General features: G+C 38.7%; 1 protein-coding gene across 2 annotated transcripts in view; it reads left to right on the top strand.

The window, feature by feature from the left end:
* nkain4 (sodium/potassium transporting ATPase interacting 4) overlaps positions 1-23,412 on the top strand; it is a 67,821-nt gene that overhangs the window by 14,867 nt on the left and 29,542 nt on the right. For both annotated transcript variants that reach the window (XM_047370156.1, XM_047370148.1), the window contains exons 2-3: positions 12,198-12,335; positions 15,059-15,139. In XM_047370156.1, the coding sequence (XP_047226112.1) occupies positions 12,198-12,335; positions 15,059-15,139 (219 nt within the window). The remainder of the gene's footprint in view (positions 1-12,197; positions 12,336-15,058; positions 15,140-23,412) is intronic.

Consider the following 23,412-nt stretch of genomic DNA (forward strand, 5'->3'; position numbering starts at 1 on the left):
GGGCTATTGTCACGTTCCTTGTGTTAAGCCACTCCTGAATCAAAGACAACTTATGTCTTACCTGGGCTTAGGATTATTGCATATTGGTTAAAACTAGGGCTACACAATGTTAGGATAACATGCAATATGTAATAATAATACTGAATGTTGTGGGAAGACGTGGCTCATGAAAAATGAATCATGACCTAATGAAAACAAATATTTAAATAAAGAGTCTTAATGACTTTGGGTTACTGCAAACATGGACCCCAGATAATGGGTAGTTTATCCAGCAGCAGATTACTTTTATCTCAACAACAAGGTTTTATTGCAAAATGTTGTTTCTGGCCTACATCTGCTGTTTTGACAATGAAACAACTTACTCCTGTTTTACCTTCTAAAACATTTTTATCTTGCAGTGAACGTGAAGTGTCCTCTAATATATTACTGGCATAGAGAACCTGAATAATTAGCTAATATATGTTGTTACATATAATTATATCTTGATAGCTATACATTTTGATATCTTGTGGCTTCCACATTAAGTTAATGTGCTGGCAACCTTGTTGTCTAAGGGTTAAAGGTGAAACTGTGACATTGTTGTTTTCAAGTATTTCTGTAGTTGTTATATTTTAAATCTTCTCTATCGGATCTCCTGTTTCCCCAAAAAATACTTGTTTTCACATTAAATCAAGGTTTCCAGGTTTTACCAGGCAGAAGTTCATCTTGATATCTTTATTAACTTAGGTTCAGGCACTATATACTAGTTATCTTCCTTGGGGTGAATTTATCTTCTAAAATTCAGAAGCACTGATTTCTGGGGGTCTTTAGAGGCTCCTTTTCTCACATCAAATCAGGATTTTTAAATCAGGCAGTAGTGGAGAAAATGAGAGTATGGATGGGTTTTTAAATGTACCATGATGTGCAGTTTTGATCTTTATTCAGTGACTACAGACATCACATATAATACCAGCTAGAGGGCAAGGCAGTCATGAAACAGCAGCATTTGAGAATTATGCCCTGGTATTTAACTTTGTCAGGCTTGGCCAGTTGGGGTAATCTGCTGTTTGTAAACAAAATCAACCATTTGTAAAAGCCAGTCTGAAAAAAAGAAGAACCCAAAGAATTTGCAGTCCTAAAAGCAGTCCCTCACATCCGCTGCCACTCCTCACCGCCCCACGTCTGCATCAGAGTTATACCCTTGAACACAGAGGAGACTGAGTCATGCTGCCTGAAGTCACATAGAATTGGCAGGCACACGCTCACTCTTCCTGATGACACATCCAGTAACATGTTACCGGGGGACATTTCACAGAAGACACCCAGAGAAAAAGAGGAACTGATGGGATTTATAATATCTGCGGGCTAAGGTGGAGAGGTGTGGAAAGGAAAGGGGTCACCAGTCGCTGGTGTCCTCTTGCTCCGAGGGGCCAACACAACCACCACCTCATCTAGAGTTTTTCCTACCTGTTGGGAACAAAGACTGCAACGTGCTTAGATTGAAATCCAGGTTGGAATTGTTTTTGAGGACTTCAGCTGCTTATCTCCAGCACACATGCATGTCTTAATAAGCTCTCTAACTATGCAGATCAAGTGCTTTTTTCCCTCCCATTTTTCTGTTTTTCTCTCTCTTCCACTGGCTCTGATCCTCTCACCACTCTTATTTCCCTCTCTTCTTCTCCTTCATGGCACGTCAAAGAAGGCGGTGATGCCTGAAATGTTTTGGGATTATGATGAGAAAAACTGTCGACTTGAATTTTCTTTTCTGCTCTGCTTGCCATTTTATGCACACCTGGGTGTACACACCAGCTAATATAATCTGACAGAAGGAGCAGGATTGAGCTCTGTGATCCTTATCTGGAATCACGTGGCTCAAAAACTAAGTGAAGTGATGAGTTTTGGGAGAGTTATAAATAGAAATTAAGAAAACAGCTACACTCAGAGCAGAGATGACGATGGATGCAGTGAAGGGGCGGAAGAGGCTTGTTGCATCCTGCTATACTCTTGCCCTGAGTATTTATCTTGGGAGGAGTCATTATGTGGGCAGCATACTTCTCCACAGATACACAGACTCAAAACCAAAATGCACAGAAAGAGATTCCGTCACTCCATAGGGAGTAATTTGTGCTTGCCGGAGGTTGGTGGAAGGCTTTTACGGGCCGGTTATGTAGCCGGAGCTTTATTCCTGGAAGAGCACTGGTATCTTTTGATCAAATTCCGCCCCACTCTCCAGCAGCCTACTTCCCATGAATTGCGGACTAATTGTTCCGTATGGGTTTCGTGTGGTTGTGCATGCCTGCATGTGTGTCTGGGTTGGCAGAAACCCCTTTTCCCTTTGATTGATTGTTGTCATCTCTGTGGATTATTGAGTTAGCAGCATTTGTGAGGATCTTACTGCAGCATGTCTTAGGGGAGACCACACAGGCTAACATTTCTTAAGCCTACGCACATCTTTAACCCAATAGCTGGTGGAAATATTTCAGAGAAAGGAATAGAGGTGTGTGTATTGAATTCAGCATACACTGCAAGTTAAAAACAAATACTAGGTGCACATGACAAAAGATCTAAATTCTACATTGAGGTTCAAATATATACATACATGTAATTAGGTATTTTCCTCACAGAGAGCCTAATTTTAAGCATGGTCCTTGCATCTTCAATAGGTTGAGATCATATGCTTAATGTTACACTATATTGCCAAAAGGATTTGTCTCATGTACATGAACTTTGATGGCATCCCATTCTTAATCTATTTGGTCCAGTTTTCTGATGGACCCACTGCTGCCAGCAATAGAAACTTTAACTATTCTGTAAACATCTTCCACAAGGTTTAGGAGTGTGTTCATAGTTAGATGAAAAAAACTGAATTGCAGCTTCCGCCCTAATTCATCCCAATGGTGTTCAAGAAGGTTGAGGTCAGGACTCTGTGCAGGCCAGTCAAGTTTCTTCACACCAAACTTTATACACCTGCAACCATGGAAGTGATTGGAACACCAGAATTCATGGATTTGGTGGTGTGACCCAATACGTTTGGCAATATAATGTCATGATGTAGGGTTTTTTGGTTTTTGGTTTCGGGTTTCTTATGTTTTTCACAGTTAAGGGTTTGACTCGTTCTTTTGTTATTATTCTTCTTAGTTTTGAATCATGTTTCTGTTTATTTTCCTGGTCATGCTTTTGTTTTGTCGTCTTGTTCATGTTTTATCAAGTTTGGTTTTTGGATCTGGTTATGCTTTTGCTTCATGTTTTTCTAGTTTATTTTTTAGAGTCTCTGTTTTTGCCGCAGCCACGTTTTGTTCTGTCTGTCAATTAAGTTTATTCAGCTCACCTGTTCAAGTTAATCTGTCTCCTTACTCCACCTGGTTTTCTCGCCATATATTCACACCTGTTCTGTTAGTCTTGTCGGAAACATCTTTCACTCTCATGCTCATGTCTAGCTCTCATGTCTAGTTCTCTAACCAAGTCTTGTTTTTTTTTTTATCATGCCGTGCCTGTCTTGCCTGCCCGTTTGTTTTGTTCCTGCCTCCTGCTGTGAGTGAGTTTTTGTTTTTTTTTGTCATTAAAACCTTTTCACTTACCATCACGCTGCCTGCTCGTCTGCATTCTGGGTTCCAATTTCAAGTAAACTGTGACAGAACCGTGACATATAGTGTATCTTGCTTTATCATCAGACCACTTTTCTTGGCAGAAATTGTATAGTTCATTTATTTAAGCGTTATTTAAGCGTTGCCCAACATTGTCAATAGTATTGAGGTCAGGGCCACTCCAGAGGCTTAATGTTAGCCTGCTTTATAATTTCCAAAACCAGTTTTGATGTCTGTCTGGTGGAAAACAGTCATTCTTATGCCCCTTTTCCACTGGCTCGTTTTAGCCTGGCTCCACTCCACACCACTCGCTTTCCGAGCGTTTCCATTATTTTTTTTTCTGTACCGGTACCTACGTTTTTGGTCCCTGCTCCTGAGCAGGTATGATTGGGGCTGAGTAAGCACTACATGCATTATAAACAGACTGCTGTTCACTGATTGGCCATGGGACCAAGAGAAACGCAAAGGTTTTCCCTGAGGTGGTGCAAGGAAAAGTTTATAAAACTCAAAAGCGACTACATAATATTAAGGACCACAATGGCCGGAGTGGGTCAAACCGAAATAATATTTAACTATTTAAAAATTTTAAACCATACCTGAAGGCTGAAAGAAAAGAAAATGGACACATCAGCTTTCTGAATTACATGCAGGTGGGCTGCTGTATTTAACAACATCCTAAACCAGCTGATCACACATAAAATCAGCACGAACATTTCCCCAAACACAGCGTGTTTGGTTCTGAAATGTATCAACGGTTCTTAAGCGAACCAGCATCTGCAGGAGGAGGGAGCAGGCAGAGAGCAGCTGGAGGATAAAACTGGAGGAAGACCCCGCTGAATCTGCGGAGCACGAATATCGAATATCCAACCTAAAACTTCATCGCGGTCAAACATCTGTGGTTTTTGCTTTAAAGTCCTTGTCCTTGTTATTGCCATGGCTGAGACAAAAACTTTATCATAAAGGCCAAAATTGTAATTTCTTCAGACAAACTTTGAAGCATTGCTAAGCAAACATTATTTATATTTTGTTTATTTATGTTTTTATTTCCTATTTATTTATAATTTTGTTCTTACCGTTTCATGCAGATTACTCTAAGGTGACAATGTCACACAGCGACGTTAAAAGCTGCACAGCACACTACATTGATGGCTGGAGGCAGGGCTTCATGCCATAGTTCCACACGTCAGCGGGTCAGTGGAAAAACAACAAGTACCGTATCGGGTAGAGAGATTGAGTGGAGTGGAGCCACGCCGCCTAACTAGAGCTAGTGGAAAAGGGGATTACATGCTCTTTCATAAAGACATATCTCATTATGTTATATCATGAAACAGTGGCATGACTTGGTGTGATAAAACTTCCAGCTTTGTTGGTGAAATCAACTGTTTTAAATTTTGTAACTGTTTATGGATGATCTTTTGTGTCAGGAGGCAAAGCTCATTGCAAAACAAGTCTAAAATAAATAAATACGAATAAAGTGGTGTTTGCTTTGTTAGGACATTTCTGGGTGACAATTTCCCTGAAAATGTCAGTTTTAAGGAATCAAGCCTTTTAATATCCAAGCCAAATGATAATCCATGTAGCTGGACCTCATCTCTTATGTTTTATTACATTTGATTACATTTATTAAAACCATGACCTACTCCTGACCATATAATCTCACTCAGTAAGATTTATTCATTACCTTTAGTCCAGGGGACAGGTAGGGAGGGGATGATATTTGTTGTTTAAGTTAGCTATAATTTTCTTGGAATTCTATAATTTTCTTGTTTTGCCTTCCCTGTTTTTCCCTTCATTTTCTCTTACTTCTTTATGAGGACAATGCTTTATCTCATTTTTACAGCAAACATTCCTTCACTTTATGCACCTAAATGCAAGCTCTCCCTCATTTACTTTATCCTCTGATGCTTCACTCCCTACCTGTATAAATATTTTTAATTATCACTCCGGGTTCAATCATCTCCCTCCCCTGCCAATATCACTGCATCCCATTCAAGATGCTGTTGCCTGCTCTGTTACATGAGGATGAGCAGACAGCGCTGTGTTTGTGTGTGTTTCCGTGTGTGCGATGTGCATGTAAGTGATGCGTCTCTGTGTGAATGTGCTCAGTGGTGTGTGGTACCTCATGTATCAGCAGAGACAACATTTCTTTCCTCCCTCATCCATCTTCAAACGTTTGGCTGTAAATGACATGTCAGGACGCAATGAAAGACAGCATTTCTTTTCTACACACTCATGCACAAACAGCAACAACAACACACACTCTGGGAATGAAATAGAATTGGATTGGAATAGGAATTTTATTGAAATTGTTTACAACCCTTCTGTGTATTTTCCTTAAATGGTATATAATAGATCATTTTCTCCTTTTTTGTTTTCTGATGCACAAAATGATTTGCACTTAGATTTGGACGCAAATGAAAATGAATCAAGATGAGAAATTATCTTGTGCATGGTTAAAATAATGTAACTTAAACATTCCACTGATTATCTGAAACCTAAACAGGAAGGGGTGCAACTATACGTTCCACTATGGGCTTATTCATTGTGTTATTGCTTATATGTACTGCATGAATGTGTATATGTTGTTCTTTATTTTATAAAGGCATAAAGTTGATGCAGGTTATTATGAAGGAAGGTGCTCATCTTCCATAAAATTCCCAGAGTATTCTCAGAGCTTGCAGCCATTGACAGAAACAGAAACAGGTTAGAAATAATGATATGTTCTTTTGCTCAGTGGGGTGTGCATCAATAAGTCAGTCATTATTAGTTTTATTAAACACCCAGTCCTCCCCTCTGGCTCCATCCAACATTTGGAGCTAAACTATTAGGCTGTTGTTGAGTGTGTCTAAACAAGATTGTTGGCTGATTGTGGGAGGAACACATAATTTCTTGAAATGACTATTAATATCAGATGTGGAGAAATGTTACAACCAGTTACCTTGATAACATACATAACCTGTTGGAGACAAGTGTTTTCCCCCCTGAATTATTCTTTAACATACAGGTTAACACAATTAAACAGTGCATGTCATTTTAAATAATCAACTTTTTTTTTTTGCTCCTTATTTAGCTGTTTTCAGCCATAAATCAGATATTGCTCAGCTGAGACAGGTTTGATTTTTTTCCCAAACAAAAAAAAGCAACACATATTAAGGAAGACCTGGTAAAACTTGGAATAGACATGATGTGAGGTTTCTAAGGTGGAAGAAATAAAATGAATCAACAAATATTTTCAACCAGAGGGCCTTTATGTTGAGGGCCTTTATTGTCCCTCGAAGCAGAAATTACTTTTTCAATTGAAAGTAAAACACAACTGAGGCAAGATCACTGAAAACAATAGCGCCATTAAAGCAGATACAGTAAAAGATATCAAAACATAGACCTAGACAACCTTATTTGAAATAAAACAATTATGAACGCCAAACATAGTGCTTCTATTTCAAAGTGCTAACGGAGAATTTTACATGCTCATTTCAATAATTGCTCGTGGAATGAAGGAGCATTTATAACTTAGAATTTTGGCACCTGTGGGGGTGGGGATTCGTGCCGTTTGGGTTCGGGGGGATGTGTTCGATATCGGTGTCCTTGTTGGGGGTGGCCCTGTGGGAAGGTTCTTGTTCTTGTTGGGGTTCACTAGGGGTGGGAGACTCATGGGGATGAGATCAGGGCTCGTTGGGGGGTCGGGACTGCTCCGTCCTGGGGCGGCTTCGGTTGGCGGGTTGCTTTGGGCCATGTGGACCCCTCTTTTGTACATAGCCCCCTCTCCGGAGGTGGATGGGGGTTGTTGGAGACTGGGTTCGGGGCAGGGGGGCGGGAGCTGGGCCGGGGTCACCCGGGTCTGGGCAGTACCGGCGCTGTCTGCCTGCCTCTGCCCCTCCTGGGTCCGGGGGCTGGTTGCCCTGAGGGGGTACAGGCGCCTGGACCTGGGAGTATAGAGTATGCATGGGGAGTGTGAGTGAGTGTATGACGTCCATTGTTGTTATCCTTATGTTGGGTGTGAGTGATTTTATGTGGGGCTTCTGCACTGTTGCTGCTGGGTGGTTCCCCTGGGACTCTCCACTGCTCTTCTCTGGGGGGGTTGTGGTAGTCCCGGCGGTGGTTCTCCTGGGGTTCTTGTGCTTTGGGGGGCCTTTAGATGTCTGTGACTCAGATCTCCTCAGTGTCCGTCCAGGGACCATGGGGTAGGCCTATGGGTCCTCACACTCGCTATTGCATATTTTTGTGGAGAAACCTTGTATACAGGTCCTTCTCAAAAAATTAGCATATTGTGATAAAGTTCATTATTTTCCATAATGTAATGATGAAAATTTAACATTCATATATTTTAGATTCATTGCACACTAACTGAAATATTTCAGGTCTTTTATTGTCTTAATATGGATGATTGTGGCATACAGCTCATGAAAACCCAAAATTCCTATCTCACAAAATTAGCATATTTCATCCGACCAATAAAAGAAAAGTGTTTTTAATACAAACAACGTCAACCTTCAAATAATCATGTACAGTTATGCACTCAACACTTGGTCGGGAATCCTTTTGCAGAAATGACAGCTTCAATGCGGCGTGGCATGGAGGCAATCAACCTGTGGCACTGCTGAGGTCTTATGGAGGCCCAGGATGCTTCGATAGCGGCCTTTAGCTCATCCAGAGTGTTGGGTCTTGAGTCTCTCAACGTTCTCTTCACAATATCCCACATATTTTCTATGAGGTTCAGGTCAGGAGAGTTGGCAGGCCAATTGAGCACAGTGATACCATGGTCAGTAAACCATTTACCAGTGGTTTTGGCACTGTGAGCAGGGGCCAGGTCGTGCTGAAAAATGAAATCTTCATCTCCATAAAGCTTTTCAGCAGATGGAAGCATGAAGTGCTCCAAAATCTCCCGATAGCTAGCTGCATTGACCCTGCCCTTGATAAAACACAGTGGACCAACACCAGCAGCTGACACGGCACCCCAGACCATCACTGACTGTGGGTACTTGACACTGGACTTCTGGCATTTTGGCATTTCCTTCTCCCCAGTCTTCCTCCAGACTCTGGCACCTTGATTTCCGAATGACATGCAGAATTTGCTTTCATCTGAAAAAAGTACTTTGGACCACTGAGCAACAGTCCAGTGCTGCTTCTCTGTAGCCCAGGTCTGGGGAATGCGGCACCTGTAGCCCATTTCCTGCACATGCCTGTGCACGGTGGCTCTGGATGTTTCTACTCCAGACTCAGTCCACTGCTTCCGCAGGTCCCCCAAGGTCTGGAATCGGCCCTTCTCCACAATCTTCCTCAGGGTCCGGTCACCTCTTCTCGTTGTGCAGCGTTTTCTGCCACACTTTTTCCTTCCCACAGACTTCCCACTGAGGTGCCTTGATACAGCACTCTGGGAACAGCCTATTCGTTCAGAAATTTCTTTCTGTGTCTTACCCTCTTGCTTGAGGGTGTCAATAGTGGCCTTCTGGACAGCAGTCAGGTCGGCAGTCTTACCCATGATTGGGGTTTTGAGTGATGAACCAGGCTGGGAGTTTTAAAGGCCTCAGGAATCTTTTGCAGGTGTTTAGAGTTAACTCGTTGATCCAGATGATTAGGTTCATAGCTCGTTTAGAGACCTTTTTAATGATATGCTAATTTTGTGAGATAGGAATTTTGGGTTTTCCTGAGCTGTATGCCAAAATCATCCGTATTAAGACAATAAAAGACCTGAAATATTTCAGTTAGTGTGAAATGAATCTAAAATATATGAATGTTAAATTTTCATCATGACATTATGGAAAATAATGAACTTTATCACAATATGCTAATATTTTGAGAAGGACCTGTACAAAAGCGCGTCCACACTCATACTCACAGTTGTTAAGCTTCAGGTGTTGACAAATACACAGATGTTCTATTTTGGGCTGCACCTCTCACTAAATACATTTTACATTCAGAATTACCGTGTACTATTTTGTTTAAAAAAAAAAAAAACAGCTGTAGTTGTATAAGCAAGCAGGGTGTAATCTTGTATTCTCTTTATCCTTCTTTCTCTCCTCCACTCTTTCCTCCTTTTCTCCCCTTTTTCCCCATCTCTCTTTTTTGAGCTTCATTTTTCCTTTTCATTTCAGTCTCCGTGTCCGTAACAATTGAAATATTCCCAAAGAAGTTTCTTCTATAATTATCAAGCAGAGCTTTAAAGCATTAGCGGTGATGCTCTGCTTGTGAAAGTAAATCTGTTGGGCAATTTCTTGGCACTCAGACAACAATTCTGAGCGATACTCTGCCAGACAGGACACAATAAAAAAAAAAAAAAAGAAGAATTTTGGCACCTGCTTCCTGAAGGAATAAGAACAATTACACCCTTATTTGGAAATGATATTGTAACAAGTCTTTCTGTAAGGCTTGTCTTTCATAGATTTGTTTTAGAATATGTTGCTGTTCTCAGGAGTCTTCACTGGCAACATTATCATCTAACCTGTGTTTGCATCAGACATGTTTCACTTATACCCTTTGCTCTGTCTAATAACCCATGAGGTTTATCCATAGGCAGCATTTACTTTTGCTATGTATTTATTCACTTTTTAACAAATTGGCAGGATTTCAAGCTTTAGGAATGAGAAGCACTTGAAGATAATCATGTTGAATTCACTTAATACAACATAAAGACAAAAAATAACATCTCTCATTTTGCGAACCTGGCTGAAAGGGGGCCAAGTTTCTGAAGAAACTTCAAGATTGTCTTCGGTTTCTTTTTTTTGGCTGCATTTTCATGTTTTTTCAGTGCAGTACCTCATCAATTTCAGAAATACATTTTTAGGACACTTATCTCTGACCTATGAATCATTCAGACATAACAAACAGTCTTCTAACCTCAGTGGATGGACCAACATTGTGTTTGCACAAGGAAAAACTTTAATAGTCAGAACCCATGGTGGTCTGGTTCCTCTGAAGAAAACCTAGAACAAAATAAGGGAAGACTGGAGTTTTTTTTACTTATGTGTGTCTTCTAATTTTTTTAAATGATGTCCACAAAGAATGTTTACCCTGCAGCCGTTTATGCATTAATTAGATTTTTGATAGTCAATTATACAACCAGTGCCACTAATCTTTTAATTGACAAATAATCCAATTACTGATTAGTGTCTATTTTCAGTGTTGAAAGTGTTGCAGTTGCTTTGTGTATGTTCACAGCACATAAACTAACTAGTAGTTTAGGATGTGTGAAACCTTGAGAACATGAAACTAATTCTTAGAATAAAATAAGAATAACTTTATTGTGTCTCCATAGGGAAATTTGTCTTCCAGCCTGGTGGAAAACATAAAAAACATAATACAGATGCAGTCACTCTACAACATTACAAGTAATAATCCATTTAAAAAGGACAGGTGACAATCCAAGAATGGCACAACCAATCACTTTTTAATGGTCTGAGTAAATAAAAGAGTTTTTCATCTGTTGGTCCTTGATTTGGGCCACCTGAATCTCTTTCCAGATGGTAAGAGCTCAGATCAAAGTGGGTGACAAGGAGAGTGAGGAATAGCTTTTGCAACTCACTTTAAAAATGGTTCTGTACGATCAGGCAATTTGGTGCCAATAATTTTACTGACCACTTTTACTGCTTGCGTCATGCTGTTTTTGTCTCTTACTGATAGACTGCCGAACCAGGTGATGAAAGCAAATGTAAGGACAGATTCTATCATAGAGCTATAAAAGACGGTCATCAACTTTTTACACAGACCAAATTGATTTAATTTGTGAAAGAAGTTCAATCTTTGATGTGTTTTCTTGCTGACCTTGTCAGAGTTTTCAGAGAATGTCAGCTTATTGTCGATGACAACACCCAGATACTTGTAATGCTGAACACGCTCCACTGCTTTTCCTTTAATAAGAACTAAAGGTGGTGGACTGGACTTTTTCCTAAAAGCTATAAACAGATCTTCGTTTTAGTTACATTTAATTTTAAATAGGCGTTGTCACACCACGTTAGATAATCCTACACTACCTGACTAGCTGAGTCGTCATCTCCCCGACAGAACCTGACAATACCTGTGTCATCTGCAAACTTTAAAATATATGTTGTCCTGTATAATGACTTGTGTAGTCATTGGTCTACAGAATATACAATAAGGGAGAGAGTACACAACTCTGGGGAGAACCAGTGGAGGAAAATGCCACATCTGACCTAGAGCCATTTACTCGGACACACTGGGATCTGTTAATAAGGAAATTGAAAACCCATGCAACCACACTTGGGAACAGGTTGAAATTTGTCAACAATTTTCCAACTAAAATGTGAAGCTGGATGGTATTAAAACCAGAAGAAAAATCTAAAAACAACAATTGGGCATGAGAACTGAGGTCATCCGTGTGTTTAAAAATTAAGAATGTTAAGACTGCATCTTCAACCCCTGTTTCACACCTGTAGGCACATTGGAGAGGATCTAATTTGTCTTCTATGCATTTTACCAGCTTCCTGTTGTTCAGTTTTTTAAGGGCTTTCATGACTAGAGACGTTAGAGCCACAGGTCTAAAATCACTTATGTCTTGCTGATTATCTTCCAGGCATAGTCTTTCTGATGTTCCTCTATCAATTGTGCTCATGCACATTAAATGTATCTCGCCTCCAATATATTCAATTTTTATGATTCTCATCTCTTTGATTTCTTCAGGTGTTGGCCTTGGAGAGGCAGGTGTTTGACTTCCTTGGTTACCAGTGGGCCCCAATTCTTGCAAACTTTTTCCATATCATCATTGTGATCCTGGGCCTCTTTGGAACCATTCAGTACCGGCCACGATATATTGTAGTGGTGAGTAAAGCAAACTGGAAAGCTACATTTATCGTCTACTTTATTAGGTATTAATTCAGCAGGTTGTCTAAAACATTTCTCAGAGATTTTAATAATGGTTAACTGGCATTATAGGGGCCCCAACGTGTGCCAAAAAATATTCCCCACATAATTTCACAACCACCATCTGATGATACAAGGCAGAATGGAGCCAGGCTTTCACGTTATGCATGCAAAAGTCTAATGCTGCCATTTGAATGTTGCAATTGAAATCGAAATCATGACTCACTGGATCAGGCGACATTTTTCCAGCGGGCGATTGTCTGTTTTTTTTCATAATCCTGTCTGAAAAGGAGCCTCAGTTTCCTGTTTATAGCTGACAGGAGTGGCACCCAGTGTGATCCTCTGCTGCTTTAGCCTATATGATTCGGGATTTAACGTATTGTGCCCTTCAGAAAGATTATTTTGCACACCTTAGTGTAACTTGGAGTGGTTGTTTGAACTACTTTCACCCTTCTGTTATCTCAAACCATTATCCTCAACCCTCTGACATCAACTCTGTAAACCTCAGAGAAGGTCGAGTCCAGTAGATCAGCATTTCCGGGAATATTCAGACCAATTCAATCAGGCACCAACATACATGTCAAATTCAGTCTCTTAAATGCCCTGTTTTCCGCATTTTGATATTTGGATTTCAGCAAGTCATTTTCAACACGTTGAGATTCCTAAATGCATCCATCTGCTGCCATGTGACTGGCTGATGCACAATTTGTGTTAACAAGGAATTGAACAAGTGTACCTAATGAAGTGGTACACCTGTGATTTTTCTTAGGAATTTAATTCATGTTTTTATTGGTATTTTTCAAATAGTGATGCATCAGTTCTAAGTTTTCAGCCTGTGTGCAAAGAGTACTGTGTAGTGCACTGTTTTGTGCATTGTGAAACGCTATTAAATGACTGTAATCCCCTGGTAGTTTGGGCTAATTAATGCGGGGGAAATCTTGGTTGGGGGACTAATGAGTTAATCAGATTAAAACTTTGCTTTAAGTTTCTGAACAGAGAAGGTCACTCTTTAAAGAGAGCACATGATGCTTAGTGTTCAACATGTCAATATAAATTATTACAAAAGAGCTTTTACACACTTCAGCTTTTATTTGAAACCTTTCTATTTATCTGAGACATCAAAAGCATATTTTGAGCACAGATGGCGATGTTTATGACAGGAAAAGATGTGAAGAGATTGGAACGAGGGAGAGGAGTGTGAATATGGACAGACAGGAAAGATAACAAAGCGTACAGTAAAGCCACACAGGATAAGCTGTAGAATCAGAGGAAACATGAGGTGAAAGGAGGAGCGGAAGGGGGGAAAGTTGAAACTATTCTCTCATGTCAAGTGGAAAATAGGAGAATTTGACCTGAAGGGGCTTTGTGATTCAACACGTATGTTTTTATGGAGCTTTGTCCTTTGCTCTCTCTCTGACACCTTAAGCACACATTTCATCATGAGTCAGAGGATTTCACAACCTTCCCTCTGATGACTGAATTGAATACCACCCAGTACCACTCTGTGTCTGTCAGCACTTGGCTGTCTAACTATACAATTTTCTAAATAGTTGAGTCGTGAACTTCAGTCAGCCTCAGCAGTTTAAAAAGCCACAACTCCCACAGGGTTCACACAGAACTCCTGAACTTACTGGCAACTTTAGAAAAGTCAAATCCTGTATATGTAAATGTTGGGTTTCTGTGTATATACTTCAGCTCTCAAAGGTGTACACACCGCTCTTAAAAAGACAAGTTGCTGTGATATCAAAAATTGGACCTTTAATGAGATGTATTTACTTTTAAATTAAACCGGAAAATAAACAAATCTGAGAAGACATGTTAAAAAAAGAAACAGTGACCTTTTTAAAAAGTGTTCAAATCAATCAAATAAAACACTTTTTCCCTCTTGATTTAATTCCAGCATTCAGTCTTATTTGGTTCACAACCAACAAAAATGGTACACTGAATAAACCCGAAATAAAGTAAAGCTGTCCTTGTAGAATCTTCTTAACATATGCTCATTTGCATCATTTAGCCAAAGATATAATTTGCAGAGAGGTTAGAAAAGCTTCAAAGCCATTCATTGTTAAAAGGTATCAGTTAGGAGAAGAGTACAAGGAAATCCACAGAGTTGTCTATAAAGTGACCAACACTTTAAGAAATTTAAGTCCCTTTCAGATCATAGTTTTGCAATTTCAACACCCATCAGTTTTTTTCTCTGTCGATTCTTATAAAATTATGGGCATTGCGTGCTTTCACAGCTGCTGTTAGATTGCACAACCAAAGGGGCGTGGCTTGCAACTTCCAGAATTCACCTGAGCATAGTGAAGGATGCATAGGGAAGCATTAACATTTATTATCTGCATCAGATTCTGCTAAGCAAGTAGTTTCTTGGTCAGCTTACACTGGTTATGTTTTTGCTTTGTATTATATCGCTACATCACACTTGTTCTGCATTCCACAGTTGGAAGAAGTTTTGAAATGATTTATCATGGTCTTGTTTTTTTAATCACAAAAACCTTGCCTTTTGACAGAGGTTTAACCGTATAATGTCTCACTTTGGATGAATTCTGACCTCTTACTTTTTATTGTTAAGGATCTTATTCATCTAACTTATCATCTTCTTTTCGGTTCAGTTAGTTTTTGTTAATTGTTTATGATAAATGTTTTGTCAGCTAATCTTCTGTGCGTCTCTTCTGCAGTACACAGTCTGGGCCGCACTTTGGGTTGCCTGGAACGTCTTCATCATCTGTTTTTATCTGGATGTTGGAGGCCTGTCAAAGGTGAGGTTTCTAACATGTCTGTAAGTCTTTATCTCTGAATATTAGGTCATAAATATACCATCTCGGTGAGAAAGTACTATCTGTACTGAGAGTATGTCTCCTTGAGGTCATGAGTACAGAATCGTTGGGGTGTTGGGGGTTGGAGAAAGGTGGTGTGTGGTTGAAGTGAGACTGATTTATGACCCTGTTTTTAAGAGCCATGACAAGTTCTTTTAAGGCCTAAATTACACTACTTAGGATGTTTACAAAATGACATTCTTATCTGTTCGAGAAAAACTTAACATTTACACACAGATATGAATGTCCTATCAAAATTCAAATGAAGGTGATCCTGAACATTGTTGAAGACTCCACACAAATCTAGAGAAAAAAATGATAATTGATGCTGATGAAGTGATGTAGATTTGTTTGAAAAGTGGCTTGCTAATTCATCACTTTTTGTAAACTTCCTGTCTTTCAAGTATGGACAGATCCAACAAATTTTGATATTTTACAAATCCACACCTTTGATAAAAGCTTTCAGTTTTTTTTCCACAAAAAAATGTTTGCATGTATGTAGACCACAGATGGGACTGTAGCAGAAAACATTTGTTTCCTAAAATGTCCTTATTAGCATGAATAAAGCTGGGAACCCAGAACATATAAAAACCTTTTTTTTTTCTGTATTTAAAATGTCCTGGGATGAAGTTGAGTATTAATGTCCATCATGCAGGGTGTTGAATTAATTATCAATCTCCACTTAGCTCTACATATATGCATAAAGTGCATTAAAGTGTTGATCTTAAGATGACTCGTTCTTCAGTTGCTAGTTGCTAACTATAGGGCAAACTTTATCTTGCAGTCAACCAGAAATTAAACAACTATATGTGCAGTCAGTCAGTCCGTCCGTCCGTCCGTTCATCCATCCATCCATCCTTCCATCCATCCATCCATCCATCTTTTCTACTAGTTTCTTCTGCACAGGGTCGCAGTGTAGCTGGGGTCTATCTCCAGCGGTCTACGGGCCAGAGGCTGGGTACAACCTGGACAGGTCGCCAGTCCTTCACAGAGCAACACAGAGACACACAGGACAAAAATCATGAACACACCCAATCATACCTGAGGGCAATTTAGAGAGACCAATAAATCTAACAGTCGTGTTTTTGAAGTGTGGGAGGAAGTCGGTGCACCCGGAGAAACATGCAAACTCCATACAGAAATACCCCAGGCCGGGAGTTGAACCCAGGATTTTTTTGCTGCAATATAACTGTGCAGAGCACTTTTTCAGTCAAATTGCTATAATAAATTGCTTAGACCACCAGTATAAAATGTCAACTTTCAAAGAAAAACTGGGTCATTCATTCTTCGTCATGTTTGCCGCAGGGTGGAAAGAAATGCCGCTGCTTCTGAACAGATTTGGCACTCCATTGTATAGGTTGGCTTCCATTGAAATCTAGTAGCTGAGTGATGTCATTTTAGCTGTATTGACGAATCAAATTGAAGCTTATGGAACCTGCATGACTTACTTATCTGTTGAATGAACCGGTAAAAATGATTCTTGCAGGGATTACATGGATTGTTTCCCATTGAGTTGCAGTTCTGACATGTCTGTATTTTTAGTATCTTGGCCAGGTCACCCCTGTAAAAGAAATCTGGATCTCAGTGGGTCTTTATCTGGTTAAACAAAAATCAGAAATACATGCCATCGATCTACTTACAGTTCTCCAACCGTAGAGATTTATTTGCAAAATGTGCATATAAAAATATGTCTGGATTTTCAAAAGCTTGCAGCAAGGTATGCTGCATGTGCATCAGGCACCAGTCTCCGAACTGTGACATTGCAGGACAGTTTCAAATTTCTCAATGAGGAGCTGTATGTTTTAACGAGAATAAAATCAAAGAGTTGCGATTTATGGACAGTAACATTGTGGCTGTTATGTTCTATGATTGTCTTCGAAGGTGCTTGGGTTGCTCTTGATATAAATGAAAAAAAAGAAAGAGGAAAAAAAGAAAAAACATCAATGTCAAATATGCAAAAAGACACAGCTTCATTGATATTATTTAGTGATTTGTGCTGAAAACAAGTGTGAAGATTTAATATGTCCCAAAACTTAAACACTGGTTTTACTAGCTGACATTAGAAAAATAGTCCTAACAGAGAATTACCAAAGCCTTAGGAATCTATGATCTTTTATCTCTAAGAAACAAATTGTTATTGATCTTGCCTAAACCACACCATTAATTTAGCATTTAGCAGAGCCTTTTTTTAAAACCTCTGGCTTTGTTTAAAGTATTTAAACTAGTCTAACTCTAAATATTACCATTGTTCTGCAATCAGATTCTATGTCTTAAAGATGTGTGAATGCATTTATTTTTTGGAACAGGTTAAACAAATCGCACATTTCTGAAAGTTTTATCAAACCTAAAACTACAAAGCTTCTGATAAAAATACATTGACTGATATTTGTTACTATAAAAAGCTTCTGCATGAGGCTTGGAGTCAAGGATTAAACAACCTGGTTGTCTAAGGAGAAGTTTCCATGAATTTCTAAGAAAGAAAAAAAAAGTTTCAGTAATAGGATTTGTGGTTTTTTTTCTTGGAAAGTACTTAGAATAACTCTGACTTTATGGCACGGTAACTGTCTGTTTGATTGCTCCCAGCCAAAAATAAAGTTTTAGTTAGAAAAACACACTGAGATATAATTAAGATTTATTCTCACTGAATGTAAACTTTAGCTATAATTCAATATGATGTTCTGCCACAGATTTGTTTTAGCTTCCATTGTGCCTGAAGCAATGGCCATGAATGAAGTGCAGTCAAAGTAAACACAATTATATGAAGTTTGCAGTATGAAAGTGTGACACAAGTAACTCTTAGGAATCCAACAGCAGACCATGAATTACTCCATGGACTCCGTGAAATTTATGGAGCAGACAGAACTGCAATATCTCTGCGTCTTTTATGTTTTCCTGGTGTGTTTTTATGGATTGAGCTTTGGGGTACATATACCTGCCTGCTGAATTTCTAATGCAGGCTTTAATTAGAAAAAGAAAATCCTATATCCAAAGCATTGTTAATTACATGCACATATAATGCAAAAGAATTAACACCCCACAAACTTTTTTAACATTTTTGTCCTGTTACAACTGCAAACCACGAACTTTGAGTTAAAAGATAAAAAAAAAAAGATACACAATTTTCAATTTTCTTTATAAATAAAATAATTTTAAGCATGTCACATGCATTTGTACTCACTTCCATTTATTCCTTTACCCATGAATAAAATCCAGTGCAACTAATTGCCTTCAGAGACAAAGTAAATAGAGTGAACCTGTGTGTAACTTTAATCTCAGCACGAATACATCTTTTTTGTAAAGGTCTTAATGGCTGTTTAAGAAAACATTAGTGAACATACAGCATCATGAAGACTAAGAAATGCATCTGACAGAACAGGAAGAAAGCTATGAAGAAGTTGAAACCAGAAGAAAATCCAAAGCTTCAAACATCCCCACAGAGCACTGTTTAGCTCATCATCTGAAAATGGACGTAAGGAAAGCCAGAAGAATTCCTGTGTGGATTTTCTCAAAAGCCATGTTGGTGAGTCGGCTAACGTAGAAGAAGGTGCTTTGATCAAATGAGACTATAACAAATAATTTTGGCCTACATACAAAATGCTATGTGTGGCAGAAAACTAAGATCCGCAAAACACAATCTCTATAGAGAAAAACGGTGGTGTAGGGATGCTTTTCTTCAGCTGGAACAGGGATCAGCGTTGAGGGGAAAATGGATGAAGAAAACCTTTTAAAGATTACTTTAGACTATAGCAGGGGTACTTACCAGCATGACAGTCACCCTAGACAGTCATCCAGAGCTATAATTAAATGGTTTATATCAAAGCATATTCATGAGGATGGACTAGTCAAAGTCAGGCCTAAATTAAGTTATGAATAAGTGACAAGATGTGAAAGATTATCTCCACAGACTCTCTGTTCAACATGACTGAGCTTGAGCTATTATAAGATTTGCAAAAATTTCCTTGATGTACAGAAATTGTGCTAAAAGGTGGTCTAGAAAACATTGAGTCAAGGTGGATGAATACAAATGAAAACCACACTTTTGAGACTTAATATTAATAAAGTATTGCAAATTGGTCTGTTACATTAAATCCTGATACAATCTATTGAATATGTGGTTTCAATGTGACTGAATGTGAAAAAGTTCAAGGAGCATAATTACTTTCGTAAGTCCATTTTAAGTCTATTACAGTCCTGCAACTCCTCAACAAAAGATCAAATCTGTATTTACTCAGAAAAAGGCAACTTGCTAATTTTGACCCGACACGCTATTCACGGCTCCTCTCCTGTCCTTTCCACTGATGAATGTCTTGCCCAGCAACCTGCTGACCACTGAGAATAATAAATTCATGCTGGCAACATTCATCTGACACCTGCTCAGACAGCCAAAATGAATTTCAGAAACACCTTCCCAGGCTACGGTGAGTTTGTCACTCTGTGATGATCCTTGGCTTCATCGAGTGTGTGTGTTTGTCTGTCTTTCACTGCTAATATCAATGTTGTGTGTGTAGGGGTGTGTGTGCGTGTGTTCCCGTGGTTCCAACTAGAATAATGATGCTTGTAGGGGCCAGCTGCTTGGGGCCGAGGCTGAGCATTAACCCGACAGATGGAGCAAGCTTGGGCTCAGAGCTCTGCATATGGTGGCCAGGAGAAAAGCTGGCTAATGGAGTGCACAAACAACACACACACACCCAACCCATCCACATCAAAATCAAACTGGACACTTGACAGTCCTTAAGAGAGGATCCCCCAAAACATTATATCATGAAACAAAATGAGCTAATTCTTTCTGGATCACCTTGACTGATGTTGACAGCAAGATACCAGAGGCTGAATATGTACCTGTATGTTTTTGTGAGCTTTGCGTGCCGGCCAGGGTTTCAGAGTGAGGGGACAGGTTGTTACATGCCACATGCTCTGTCACCTCCTATTGATCTCTTATACCCTCTCCTACAGTGCAAGACAAATAGACCCCTGTTACTCTACACACATCTTTGATTTAAGCCTGCTCCATTCATTGACCCTTTCTAGTCATTATATCTGAAGCTCCACACACAGTGAGCACAGTCATAAACACTATTTGGTATGTCCATACTTGAAGAATTTTGTATTACCTTAGTTTTGTGGTAATTTTTAAAATAATAGGTCTTAATATTCCAAAAATACCACTTTTCAAACATTCAGCCTAATTGTTTTGCTTTTCTGCAGAGAAACAAATGCTGAAACATTAGACTGAGCAGACAGTTATATGCATACACTTTATTTGAGTTTCCACTGTATGTTTAGAAAGTTTGTTGTTAGAAGTTAGCACTTGTACTGTTAAACTAATTCTCATGTGTTCTGGTATACTGCATATGTGTGTGATACAATGATGCGTATTATAGATGTACGGATCAGAATTGTTTTGCCGATCTTCGGTTTTGAAAAGCTTTGACCTGCTGATACTGAATTTAGGCAATTCTCTCTTCTATTTACAAACTATTGCATATAATACACAACAAATATAATATAGATGTTATACAGAGAGGAGTTGGTGGTAAACAGGGTCTTGCTTTTATTTTAAAACAAAGTCGTAATGATTAGGAAGTGATGCTTTGAACTGACGTTAGCATTTTATATTAGCAATTAGCACAGGCTAGCATTACTAAAACAGCAGTCTTCTTGTCTATGTTCTTAAGAATAGAATGTCTGGCAGTATTTCCAAATCCAGCATTTCCCTATATAAACTGAAGTTTAAATTTCAAAAGAATAAAACAGAGGTTTTTGTAGTATTCTGTTCAGCCTCCTGCTGTTTTCTAAAGGTCTTGCTCTCTTTCACTTTCTCACAGCCTGCACAAATTGCAGAGATGTTTTGACACGGTAAACACTTTTTAGTTGGGTTTGTTCATTGATTTGAAAAAGATACAGGTTTGAGCTTCTAACCAGCCGGTCAACATTAAGGGTTGATCAAGCTGAAAATTGGCTGATTCCTCTCTCCAACTGATTTCTTGGAGCATTTCTTTTTATAAACAGACTTGGTAGGAAACAATGAAACCCAACACTGCTCGAGACTAAATCTTGGATTTAACATTAAATTTAAGTCTTAATAATTGCATTTATTTATTTTTAATGTGTAAAATAAAATTGGTGACTACATTATACTGATCTGTATAAAATCTAAGTTCAAAACTTGATAGCTTACAAGGGGCATTTCACCCATTTGACATTTCATACTTTGGCTGTTCTGATGTCCCAAACTTTTTACTGTAACACAGCATTTGTCAGTTTATAACCATATTGGAGATGTTTTGTACACGCTTTGACAAGCAATGGTTTAAAGTAATTTTCTCTAATGTGCTAATAGTCTTTGGTGAGGAAATGTGTGTAAGGTTGCGTTGATCTGTTGAATAAGATGATATGGAATAGAATAGAATACAATACAATACAATACAATAGTTACAATGACAGTAACTTTTAAGTTAAATGTCATTCATGCATATATACATAAATGCACACAACACAGAAATTCAAAATAAAGCCAAATTTGGTTTAATCAGGAATTATGCTTTGTCATATTTTCCTTTAGTCAGATTGCCCAAAGGTTGGCACAAAATCAATGTAAATAGGTTTGAAAAAAAAATCAGCGAATATAAATTAAATTAAATGTGTGGTTTCAATGCTATAATAATGCCCATAATTTATCAAAATACTTAACTAACAAGTAAGAAAATAAACTGATATACAGTGATTAGTTCACAATGGTTTGTTTACAGATTTACAGGTTAGTCAGTCAATTTCTTTTGTTTGTTCAATATATTGTCAAATTTGTCCGAATATTTTTTCACATTTGTGTGGACTTAGTCTAAAACAATCTCTTGCTTCACTCACATTGTTTTTAGGAACACAGCATAGCTAAGTAAGCCCTTTATGAAATGTAATTGAATTCAAAGCTCTAAGCAGAATCGGAAAAGACTATAACATCCATTTAGGCCCACGGGTGGTTTCCTCTCTCTATGATGAAACTTGGTTTAATAAATCTTACACAAAACATCTTTATGAATATTTTCCCAGTCATTTCATGTTTAGGGTTAGAGACAAACATTGTTTGAATCGTTCCTTTAACAGCACCGTCTCTAAATGTGAATTCATTTAAAATTAGAGTTTGTCTAAGACCACCAGACTTTTCTTGAATCTGTGATATTGAAGGACTGATTTGTGCCTGTGGGTATAAGGGAGTATTGCCACTCCTGGCAGTAAGTTGCCAAAAATCCTGCTCAGTATCGACCGCTGATGTGCTACAGTCATGAGTGTGCCTTCCATAGACATGATTTCCCTGGCTCACAGCATCAATCAATGATATCTGTCAAGTCATTAGGCCTTGCAGGGCTAATCTGACCTTAAGTCGTCCTTGTTTTTTTTGACTCTGTGAGACAAATGACCAAAGGGCAAAAGAAAAGAAAAGTAAAAGACAAAGAGTGATGATAGGTCATTAACAAGAAGAGAAGAGAATATTTGGTATCACTCTTGACAAATGTTGGATTTTTTTTTTTTTACTTCTATCTTGCAGCTGTTTTTCAAAGTTGTTGCAACCTTTATCGTTTTAGCACATCGTCATGTGCTGTTGATGCCTGTTTGAGAGTGTGAGCCGATAGGAATCAAGGACACTTCCTGACAGACCTCTGTTCTGTTAATAATGCATGTTTTGTCACTGAGGAGCAGATGCGGGGTTAGATTGCTGTATTGAGGTATTGATCAGCATTGTTTCTGACTGGTAATGCATGCAGGCTGATGTGGCTGTGTGCAAAATTAACCTCACCATGGTGTGCAAGGGTAACATGTTTCTGCATAAATTGTATGTACTGTTATTTTCATCAGATTTCTTTTAGAAATTACTTGTCTAGCCATGCTGTTTTGTTTTTTTTTTTTTTTTTTTTGGTTCTCTTGATTTTTGGGGTAAAGGTGAAGGAGATTTCAGGTCACATTAAAAGCTCTTACATTAATATTACCCTAGGTGTGTCGCACCTTCAGCCACCCCTTAAAACATTAGTATGCATGAAATTATTTGAAATTCTGAAGTGGGATGAAAAGCATCGCAGTCTTACAGAAAGCACGTAACCTGGTGTATGGGCCTTGATGAGATTCTAATGACATGATAACCTATAGTAGGTTTAGGTGTAAAGGGCGATTATTGCATTCAAGCAACTCTTTATAATTTTGATATCATTCACCAAGATTCCTGC

This window comes from Girardinichthys multiradiatus, chromosome 1 (genome assembly GCF_021462225.1).
Source record: "Girardinichthys multiradiatus isolate DD_20200921_A chromosome 1, DD_fGirMul_XY1, whole genome shotgun sequence".
Classification (NCBI taxonomy): Eukaryota; Metazoa; Chordata; class Actinopteri; order Cyprinodontiformes; family Goodeidae; genus Girardinichthys; species Girardinichthys multiradiatus.